General features: G+C 38.5%; 1 protein-coding gene across 3 annotated transcripts; it reads left to right on the top strand.

Annotated features, from left to right (window-relative positions):
- The first annotated feature begins 1,665 nt into the window (after positions 1 to 1,665).
- On the top strand, positions 1,666 to 10,058 carry aimp2 (aminoacyl tRNA synthetase complex interacting multifunctional protein 2). Of its 3 annotated transcripts, XM_010874235.4 has the most exons (5): positions 1,666 to 1,914; positions 7,294 to 7,512; positions 7,667 to 7,901; positions 8,909 to 9,323; positions 9,766 to 10,058. In XM_010874235.4, the coding sequence occupies exons 1-4, from the start codon at positions 1,786 to 1,788 to the stop codon at positions 9,295 to 9,297; spliced, it is 972 nt and encodes a 323-aa protein (XP_010872537.2). In that variant the 5' UTR covers positions 1,666 to 1,785; the 3' UTR covers positions 9,298 to 9,323; positions 9,766 to 10,058. The 3 variants fall into 3 exon arrangements, with proteins under 3 accessions (XP_010872537.2, XP_010872538.2, XP_010872536.2); XM_010874236.3 differs by having other exon boundaries at positions 1,666 to 1,800; positions 8,909 to 10,058; XM_010874234.3 differs by having other exon boundaries at positions 8,909 to 10,058.
- Positions 10,059 to 11,253: the final 1,195 nt, after the last annotated feature.

Raw genomic sequence — 11,253 nt, 5'->3', positions numbered from 1 at the left:
GGTTTGTGGCTGTTCCATATTTTTGTATAACAATGGTCAAGAGTCTGATCCCCACGGGTATTAAAGTTAATGTGCTGGTGGTATTTTGGCAAAACTTTCCTCACATTTGCCCTAATGAAGTCAACAGCAACAATAAAAGCTGCTTCAGGGTGAGCGTCCTCAATTACATCAATTACTCTGTATAGGTCCTCCAGCGCACGTGTTTTATCCACCTGCTTTGTCGTAAGCCCTGGGCTAGCTTAGCCTTTGTTCACACGAGTTTGTTAACCCTGGGCAAAGTTTTAACCCTAGGCTAAGGATTCACACTTGTATTCCTTAGCCCTGGGCTAACAGATAAATACGACACAATACCATTTTACATTCTATAAGCTACAAATGTTACGTTCTCTCCCGCATGCAAATAATCTTACCGTAGCCTACATTAGTGACAAGAAATGATCAATGTTACGCTACAGCGATGTAATTAACGACTTGACATCGGTTGATGAGATGCCCACCCTGTCGGTATTTGCTTGGACAACTCTGTTAAAACTACGCAAAGAAAGAGAAAAACGTTAGTCAACCTTGATTCTTTCGACTTATTTGCTAGATTCACGTCCACAGAAAGCTGCAATAACTACTTCGCTAAGATTTGGCAGGTATTAAACTGCAAAAGTTTGCAGAGTGAAAGGACCAAAACAGACGCAGCTGTTAGTAGAGTCAATGTCTAGAAGGCCCTATCCCAGGGCTTAGGAAGCTCTTAGCCCTAGGCTAAGGTGCAGTGGGAACATGCCTTTAGAGGGTCGAGTAACTAATTATGCAAATTTCGCTAATTAATGCAGTCATAGCTGATGAACATTTACACATTTCAAATTGGGATACCATAAACATATTACCAGAGTTGGTTTTGATCTCTCAAGCTTAAACTTAAAGAGAAACTGTTACAGGGTTAATTCACACTAATTATGCTAATTAGCATAACCATAGTCAATACACGTTTAAACATTATAGACCAACCAGGAAGTACTGTGGAAGCAGATGGAAGACAGACAGAGATTCTGGGAGTTAACTCCTTGTCTGCTTTCTCTTCCCCTCTGTGTTTAACTGGTTTTAAGAATCTCAGTCACTAAATAAACCAATGTTTTAGTAAACAATGTTTACTAGAGACTATTGAAGTGAATAAGTTTGTTTGAGGGCATCCATAAAAAAACATGCTGACTTATTTAATATGTTCTTAGGTCTTTGTTTTGTGGTCAGTGTTCTTGGAAATGGATTGCTAACTATTACGAGAGGCTTTGGGGGTATATAAAATAGACTGACCTCCCTCCTGTGAAATAGTTCAGTATTTTTAGTTATGTCTATGTCAGTGACATTTGACTTTTTATAGAAAATGTATCTTTTTCTATACTGTATCTCTAAAATAGCCACCTGCCACTTATTAATTGCAGTCTTCAGCACTATCCTCAACAATCTATTGCATTTGAAAATATTATAATTTAATTGTTATACAATTTATTCCCTAAGCTTTTGGACTCTAAAATATACTGTAGTGATGTAGATTGTTACTGTTATTCTCACCGAAACATTTGAGCTAGCACCTGTAATAAAGTCAACAAGTTAACAGTTTGTCGTAAGAATGATGAAACTGTTATTCTGAAGTAAACATCGGTGACCTGGAAGTACTTATTAGTTATTGTTGCCCGTTTCTTTCTCCGAGCTGTGTTCCGAAAAGGTCTCCAGAAGTCAGCTGTTACTTGGATATTGGGTTTTGTTTTGTCTTTTGGAGGTCACTAACCACCCGACAACATGCCAATGTACCAGGTAAAGCCCGTCATTGGGGGTGACATAAAGATTGATTTGCCAACCTGCATGTACAAGTTGCCGAATATCCACGTGCAGGAAAGTGCAAGTTGCTGCTCGGAACATGCGCTTCAGGTAATGTTAATTTATTGCATTCAGTCCCTAAATGGTCAATCTAGTCTCACTAATCGACTACTTAGCTAGCTAATAACACATACTTAAAAAAAGAAGCTATTAGCTAACGTTACTTTGATAGTAAGGACTTATAGCACCACCTTGAAGCTCTAATTTGGATGATGCAATACGCTAGTTACATTAATATTTAGTCATTTAGCAGGAATATTTACATCGGTAGATGCAGACAATTTCATGCTACTGGTTCCCATAGACTTGCTTATCGAAACAAGAAGCCTGGCGTTGCTAACACCAGATATGTTCGTTGTATACTTTATTATTTCGGTGACAAGCTTTGCCTAAGACTAGTGTTTTACATTTACGAGCGACATAAAAAAATATAATTTCCGGGTCACGAATATTTGGAAGATTTCTAAATAAAAGTGGCCAACGTATTAGTAGAAGTCACCTGAAGAGAATACTGTATATTCATTGTTTAAGACAATATACTTCTCTAAACATTAACACTGATTCATATTTGCTCATATTTAAGAGACATTTCCATGCAACTTCAGTTTAAAAACATAACAAAAATCCTGCCAATGATATCTGGAATGGATAATGCTTTATAGTGCAAATACTATTCTACAAAATGCAGTGAATGTTTTGCAGAAAATAAGCAGTGGAGTGTCTAAATGAAAGGGATTTTGGAGGGGCACTGCATGCTATATCCAGTAACACTATTCCAACTCTTTTCCCCCCAATATGATACTCTAATCTATAAGTTAGTACAACCCAAATAAAAAGTTTCCAAAAAAGTTAGGAGGCTGTGTAAAATGCAAATAAACAGAATGCAATGTTGTGCAAATCATTTATTCCTGTATTTAATTGAAAATAGTTAAAAGACAACATATGTTGAAACAGAAGTTCTATTGTTTTTGGAAAAATACAGCTGTGTAGGGCAATATGTATTTCATATAGATTGATTTACATTGTGACCAATGGTATGGGCATAGTAAAATACCAGCAACAATTGCAATTACATAGTGGCCCATGTTTTTCCAGCATATTTTGACTCTACACACTCGAGTATTTCCTGCAGTACATTCACTGTGGCATGTAGAATAGTTTTTCCTGTATGCTGCAATGTTTATCCCATATACAGGTGCTGGTCATAAAATTAGAATATCATCAAAAAGTTAATTTATTTCAGTAATTCCATTCAAAAAGTGAAACGTGTATATTATATTCATTCATTACACACACAGACTTATATATTTCAAATGTTTATTTCTTTAATTGTGATGATTATAACTGACAACTAATGAAAGTCCCAAATTCAGTATCTCAGGAAAATTAGAATATTACTTAAGACCAATACAAAAAAATGATTTTTAGAAATGTTGGCCAACTAAAAAGTATGAGCATGTACAGCACTCAATACTTAGTTGGGGCTCCTTTTGCCTGAATTACTGCAGCAATGCGGCGTGGCATAGAGTTGATCAGTCTGTGGCACTGCTCAGGTGTTATGAGAGCCCAGGTTGCTCTGATAGTGGCCTTCAGCTCTTCTGCATTGTTGGGTCTGGCGTATCGCATCTTCCTCTTCACAATACCCCATAGATTTTCTATAGGGTTACGGTCAGGCGAGTTTGCTGGCCAATTAAGAACAGGGATACCATGGTCCTTAAACCAGGTACTGGTTTGGCACTGTGTGCAGGTGTCAAGTCCTGTTGGAAAATGAAATCTGCATCTCCGTAAAGTTGGTCAGCAGCAGGAAGAATGAAGTGCTCTAAAACTTCCCGGTAGACTGCTGCGTTGACCTTAGGCATCAGAAAACACAATGGACCAACACCAGCAGATGACATGGCACCCCAAACCATCACTAACTGTGGAGACTTTACACTGGACTTCAAGCAACGTGGATTCTGTGCCTCTCCTCTCTTCCTCCAAACTCTGGGACCTTGATTTCCAAAGGAAATGCAAAATGTACTTTCATCAGAACATAACTCAGCAGCAGTCCAGTCCTTTTTGTCTTTAGCCCAGGCGAGACGCTTCTGACGCTGTGTCTTGTTCAAGAGTGGCATGACACAAGGAATGCGACAGCTGAAACCCATGTCTTGCATACGTCTGTGCGTGGTGGTTCTTGAAGCACTGACTCCAGCTGCAGTCCACTCTTTGTGAATCTCCCCCACATTTTTGAATGGGTTTTGTTTCACAATCCTCTCCAGGGTGCGGTTATCGCTATTGTTTGTATACTTTTTTTCTACCACATCTTTCCCTTCCCTTCGCCTCTCTATTAATGTGCTTGGGCACAGCTCTGTGAACAGCCAGCCTCTTTAGCTATGACCTTTTGTGTCTTGCCCTCCTTGTGCAAGGTGTCAATGGTCGTCTTTTGGACAGCTGTCAAGTCTTCCCCATGAATGTGTTGCCTACAGAACTAGACTGAGAGACCATTTAAAGGCCTTTGCCGGTGTTTTGGGTTAATTAGCTGACTAGAGTGTGGCACCAGGTGTCTTCAATATTGAACCTTTTCACAATATTCAAATTTTCTGAGATACTGAATTTGGGGTTTTCATTAGTTGTCAGTTATAATCATCAATATTAAAAGAAATAAACACTTGAAATATATCAGTGTGTGGAATGAATGTATACATTATACACGTTTCACTTTTTGAATGGAATTACTGAAATCAACTTTTTGATGATATTCTAATTATATGACCAGCACCTGTACAGTACACTAAGTGTATTGCATTGAGGGCTAAGGAGAGTTGGAAAATCCTGTTGCTGGATTTATCACAGTACCCGTTTACACCAAATGACCACCAGCAAATTTTCAAAAATGATAATATATAAATAAGGGTTTCTCATTTTGTTAAGAAAATATTAAATGTTCTCAAAAATAATGTACATAATCTCTAACCATTTTTCTATGTGCTCCACCGTCTTATTTAAATATTATTTCAACAGTATTTCTCTTTAGTTTATATATTTTTCTCATGTTCCTTTTAACATTTCTTTACAATATACACTATGCAAAGTTCCAAATTTATTTGTGACACATTGTGTTTTGCTGCTGACTTTTATTTTGAAGGCAAAAACCGTAAATCTTATTGTTGCTGCTGAATCTCTGGTGTTGCTGGCATTATGCTTATGGAGCTCTACTGGACATATTTTGATGTCCAATGGATTCCTAACCTGGACATCAAAACTTTGCAGAATGCATTGTAGGTAATTAGTGGAAAAGTATTTAATGGGAGTCGATTTGGGTATATATAAATATTACCAATAATTTGTAAATGGGAAGTACTAAATAGATATATTTAGTATTATAATAATAGACAAGATCTGATGTGTTTAACGTGCATCATTTAGCAGTCTTATAGCAACCTGTGTAAAAGCCACCTGTAAAATGCGTTACAGGAGTACAAACCCACAATGCAATTCTCTCTTAACTGGCTAGCTAAGTTCAAGTATACCTAGGTAGCAAGAACATGTATCTATACAATTATTTCCAGAGTAAGTATCCGCAAAATCCGAAGTAGCAGAAATTCCAAAATCATGACTGTAAATGTGGTTCTTAACAGTCAAGTTACTAGGGGTTTATATTGGCAAGTACCTTGTGATACAATATTTATCACAATACATGTTACGATTCTATACATCATGATTCATCATGATATCACAATTGAATCATGATACTTACTGAAGTGCTAAAGAAGTCCTTAAATAATAGGCTATATACTTGAAAGGACAATATTTAGCTAATCCCCATGAGCAACCCCTAATAAAAAAGAACCTCTCAATTTGAAATGACTTTCTAAATTTAACCCTTTAGACCCCAGTAGAATTCTAGAATGCTGCTGTTGATTACTGAAAATTCTCAAAATAAATCATTTTCTCACACATTTCAAACAGACATAGCACAAAACCCCAAACCAAATTACAAGTTAACTTTTAAAGACCACATACTCTTCTTCTTTAATTTGACAACACATTAATGTAACTTGGAATAATATTATTTTTTAAATATAATATAATAATCAATAGAACGAACGTCTAAGTTTGCATAAATCGATTCATGCGACAATATTGAGCCAGCAGTCATGTTAGGTCTGTACTGCTAATGTGGTCATAATAAAGTAAGCACAAGCCAAATCTCAAGCCATACAAATTTTTAAATGATACGGGGAACTATGTGACGTACATCTTTTGGCAGATGCAGGACATGATTGCGATCAACTGACAATGTCGTGAGCGAGAAACAACATTTTACTGATTTTTGGCTAGCTATTGAAAGTGACAGCTTGTTGCGGAAGCGAAACATTTGCCGGGAGACAACTTTGTTAGTTTGACAGATGAAACAAACCGGACAATTAGTTGTCTAGTTCGCAATGGCATTTTCCATATTTGAATGAAATCGGAAAAAACGCGAGAAAACAACCAACTTGTCAGCCGGCTACACAGCTATTGCAACGCTTTACATTACAAGACCAAGCAAGCAACCATTTGTGCCTAAGCTGATGTGCTTGTCTATCAAGTTATTACGACAGGGTTGTTGTTCTCGTCTAAAATACATGACCAACATTTCACAGCATAAAGTATTGACAACACAAGTAATAGCCACGGTTTATTTCTTACTCACCTCGATATTGTTATCGTTATAAAGCGCAAGAGCATTTCTAACCTCGTATCATCAAACGACACAGAAACAATCTCTTCTTACGTAAAATGTCGTGGCCGCTTTGGCGCTAGCATTTTGAGTAAAGAAATTAATAATAAAAAAGACAAATGAAAGCATGCCTTTTTCTGGTTTCTTATTACATCCATGGGTATACAGTAACAGGCTTTTATCAGGTAGATTTTGTTATACACAACTATTATTGTTAAAGAAACACGCCCGTTCACCGAACGCTACAGTAGCCTAATTTAAAAGACGGCTGTCGACAGCATAATAAATAAACATTGATTATTATCATTATTTATTTTTTCATTTTACATTAATTGTCATTGCACTATAATTTAACTTATAAAATAAACAGGCATAGGAAAATGTATCCGTTTCTGAAATGGTTACTCTCCCAGCACAGGTTGCACAACAGCTGAGAAGAGATCTATTTTATTTTCTGATTCCATGTTACTTGTTCAATGACACACAACACTTGATTAAACACTACAAATGGTTCAATTTAAATTATTGTATAACATTCTTGCCACAAACAGAATTGTTTATATGGACCAAAGAACCATTCTAGATTTCACTGTAAAGAAACCAAATCAGTAAAACCTATTCTGGTGTGTGATGTCGGCATCAGTATAAAATCAAGCATGGCCATCGATGTGAGAGAGACTTAAAATACATTATGTTCATTTACCATTGCTCTCCATCCCTGCTTTTAGAACAAAGGAACAGACGAGCACCCTGTAGTTAGAGCCCTCGAGGCACGTCAGGATGAAATTATGCGTAGGCTCTATGAGCTGAAGGCAGCTGTGGACGGCCTGGCTAAAACCGTGACCACACCTGATGCTGATGTGGACCTGACAGTGACCACTCTCTCCCAGAGCCCTGTAACCACAGCCTTCAGAGGAACCTCAGACCTGGACACCCTATTGGGCAAGGTGAGGGGGAATTTTTTTTCTTGGTTGAGGGTGGGAAGGGACTAACAAGCCTTCAAACAAATCTGAAATGTTGTTGGTGTTATGCAAATGGAAATTGTGGTACTAAATATAAGTCTAACTCTAGAGTACCTCACCATTTTTCTATTCCCTCAAGGATCTTGGTGCCCTCCGTGACATTGTGATCAATGCCAACCCGGCGCAGCCACCCCTTACGCTGCTTGTGCTCCATGCAATGCTCTGTCAGCAGTACCGTGTGCTCTCCAGCGTCCATGTGCACTCTTCAGTGTCTGCTGTTCCCACACAGCTTCTCTCCTGCCTGGGGCTACGTCATGCAGACAGCTACCTTCGCCAGCGCTTCCAGCTGGGCTTTACTCTTATATGGAAAGATGGTGAGGACATGGTTTACATTAGCACATGATTACCAGTTTTCTTTGGTGAAAAAAGGAAAAACCCAGTCACTTTACTACAATTCCATGTAAATGTTTGGTAAAATATTTTGATGGTCACAATTGAAGGGAAACCACAATTATGTTTGTTGTTCTGAAATATTTTTTTCCATTTGAAAAGCCCCACCTCGCAGACTAATCATTGTTTTTCCAGACAATTGTAAGGCAACAACCAACTCCAGCCCATTTAAACTGAGCAGTGCACCCCCCCCCCCCCCCCCATGACCTGCTGCATACCTGAATGTTATTAAGTATGCAGCAGGTCACTTTGGGGTGTACTCACTTTTGTTGCCAGTGGTTTAGACATTAATGGCTGTGTGTTGTGTTATTTTGAGGGGACAGCAAATTTACACTGTTATACAAGCTGTACACTCACTACTTTACATTGTAGCAAAGTGTCATTTCTTCAGGGTTGTCACATGAAAATATAATCAAATATTTACAAAAATGTGAGGGGTATACTCACTTTTGTGAGATACTGTACATATTTTCCAGATTGGTTGTCCTTAGGTTCACACATCTTGTATGTTGCTTAAAGAAATAATCATCTCTTTAATATGGAATTTCTCACATTAAGTGCCCTGTTTGGAATGGCGATTTCCCTGAAATAGCATTTTCAGATTTTACTGTATTAGTTGCTTTATTACAAGAATGACATGTTAGTTACATTGACTCACTTTCCTAATGGAAACCCTGGATAAAAGAGAAGGATTGTAGAGCAATGTGGTGGAACAGATGGGGAGAGAATATTGAATGGGTGAGGTCAGTGAGGTTTAAATTGAAATGATTTGACTTTTTAGGGGACAGGGTCTGACGCATGCTAACAACATTGAATTGATTTAATTGTTAACATTTGGGATAATGTTTAACTTTTTAGATTATCACTAAAATCAATATTAGATAATCTTCTCTTATTAATTGTCTTATGCCTCTTGTCTTTGTCACCCTAGTACCCAAGCTTCAGATGAAGTTTAGCATCCAGAACATGTGCCCAATAGAGGGCGAATCCAATGTGGCACGCTTCCTGTTTCGCCTCCTGGCCCCCTATCCCAGCGACCCTGCACTGGCCACATTGGTGGACAGCTGGGTGGACACTGCATTTTTTCAGCTGGTCGAAGGTAGCACCAAGGAGCGGGCGGCAGTCCTTCGTGCCCTCAACAGTGCTCTCGGCCGCAGCCCCTGGCTTGCTGGGCCAGAGTTCTCATTGGCTGATATTGCCTGCTATTGTTGCATCCTCCAAACAGGCCCTCCCTCCTCCACTCCAGCTAATGTGCAACGCTGGCTTAAAGCGTGTGAGAACCTGGGCCATTTTCGCCTTGCCCAGCTTCTGCTGCAGTAAACACATCTCATGTTGCTCAGAGAAGGGTAGGTATATTTTACCCCCTAATATACTGATCCAGAATCAGATATTGCCCCAAATCTCCCTTTATGGGAACATTGCTTTGGGTGAGATGTTCTAATCCTAGATTTATATGTAAGGGTGACTTTTACCTCAGGTGCTACCAGGGCAAAGCCTGTGAGGTTTACCTATCTCTGCACTGTGCTTGAAACAAGAGCAAGGGGACGTTACAAAAATGTAATATGTGGGCCATATGAGAATACTTTTTAAGTGCTTTTTTCCTCACTTGGTCCATGTCCGAATACTTTTTAAAGGCTGTCTTTCTCACTTGGGTATCATTTTAACTGACTGAAGATTTACTTTTTTCATTTAGCAGACGCTGCTATCCACAGCAACATAAAGTAGTGAAGTAGTAAACATTGCTTTCACCAGTTAAGTAAATGTGGAATCTTGATTTCTCAATCACAGGTAGCTTTTTATGATGATTTGGAAGCTGCCATGGTCCAAAGTGAGTATGAGAAATGCTGTAAACACCCACACACAGATCTATGTACCTCCTACCACTTGCATAACAGGATGTACAAACTAGATGCTGAGTGTCTGTGTGTGGTAATAGGTATTACTTACTGTTTATCAAACAAAGTGTGTGGAAAAGTGATACAACTGAGCCCACTGATGTGATTTATGACCAGTAAGGTTAATACTTTGTGTTTCTTAAAATATATTAAAATGTCCACTTTGCATTAAACTTCCGAAATGTGTTTTTTGTTGGTGTATGTCAGTGGTTCCCAAACTAGGCAGGATTTGCCAAGATGGCCATGCAGACAGGTGTGGGGAGAGTAATGTGTACATGCTTAACTGAAAGAAGACCTTTCCTAAAAGCAGTATCAGGTTGCTCCTCATTACATAGGAAACCAGCAAATATTTTTCCCATCTTTAACATCGGAATTATTACAATCTTTTTAACATCAATCATCAAGGTCAAAGTAATGAATAATAGGCCTATTTCCAACATTCATTGTTTTACTAACAGCTTCACAACTGTAATCAGAATTCTTAGGGAAGTGTAAGCCACAGTTACTTCAAAGTTTTACCAGAAAAAAAAACACCTTTTGATAGGAATTAGTAATATTTGGATAGTATATGCTTTCATACATCACATAAGCTCTAACCAAACATAACTAGCGACAATAAGAACACAATTTGACCCATTTTCTCTGAGATGTCAAAAATGAACGTTATCCTGACTTACAGTGCTACTTGTGATATAGTCTTAATACCAGTCAAATGTTTGGATGCACTCCACTTTCAGTCTTGGTCAAATAGCACTTACACATGCTGGAGGTGTGTTTTGGGTCATCGTCTTGTTGAAAAACAAATGATAGTCCCGCTACACACAAACCAGATGGGATGGCGTCTCACTGCAGAATGCTATTGCAGCCAATCTGCTTGAGTGTGCCTTGATTTCTAAATAGATTACTGAATGTGTCTCCAGCAAAGCACCCCCACACCATCAAACCTCCATGCTTCACGGTGGAAACCACAAATGGGGAGATCCATTCACCCACTCCACATCTCACAAAGACACAATATTTGCCTCACTAGATCAAAGTACAGATTCCCACAGGTGTAATATCATTTTCTGGTGTCTTTGCCCAATAAAGTATGTTTGTTTTACTGGTGTCTCTTTAGCAAATGGGTTTCAATTCGAGCATGACTTGAGTTACACAGCCTCCTCTGCACAGTTGTTGAGATATGTTACTTGAACACTGTGAAGAATTTGTTTGGGCTGCAATCTAAGGTGCAGTTAATTGCCGATTTCTGGGGCAAGTCACTCTGAAGAAGAGGTAACTGTCTTCCTTTCCTGTAGCAGTCCTCATGGGAGCCAGTGTCATCATAGGGCTTGATGTTTTTTATGACTGTACTTCAAGAAACTTCTGGATTTCTTGACATTTT

This window comes from Esox lucius, chromosome 11 (assembly GCF_011004845.1).
Source record: "Esox lucius isolate fEsoLuc1 chromosome 11, fEsoLuc1.pri, whole genome shotgun sequence".
Taxonomy (NCBI): domain Eukaryota; kingdom Metazoa; phylum Chordata; class Actinopteri; order Esociformes; family Esocidae; genus Esox; species Esox lucius.
Note: the sequence above shows the minus strand (reverse complement) of the source record. Positions and strands in the feature narration are given on the sequence as shown.

Excerpts from the sequence above, each read along its gene's own strand:
- aimp2 (XM_010874235.4), top strand. The coding sequence starts at position 1,786 with ATGCCAATGTACCAGGTAAAGCCCGTCATTGGGGGTGACATAAAGATT. Across the intron at positions 1,915-7,293 it reads GCTCGGAACATGCGCTTCAG|AACAAAGGAACAGACGAGCA; the intron begins GTAATGTTAATT and ends CCCTGCTTTTAG. Across the intron at positions 7,513-7,666 it reads TGGACACCCTATTGGGCAAG|GATCTTGGTGCCCTCCGTGA; the intron begins GTGAGGGGGAAT and ends TATTCCCTCAAG.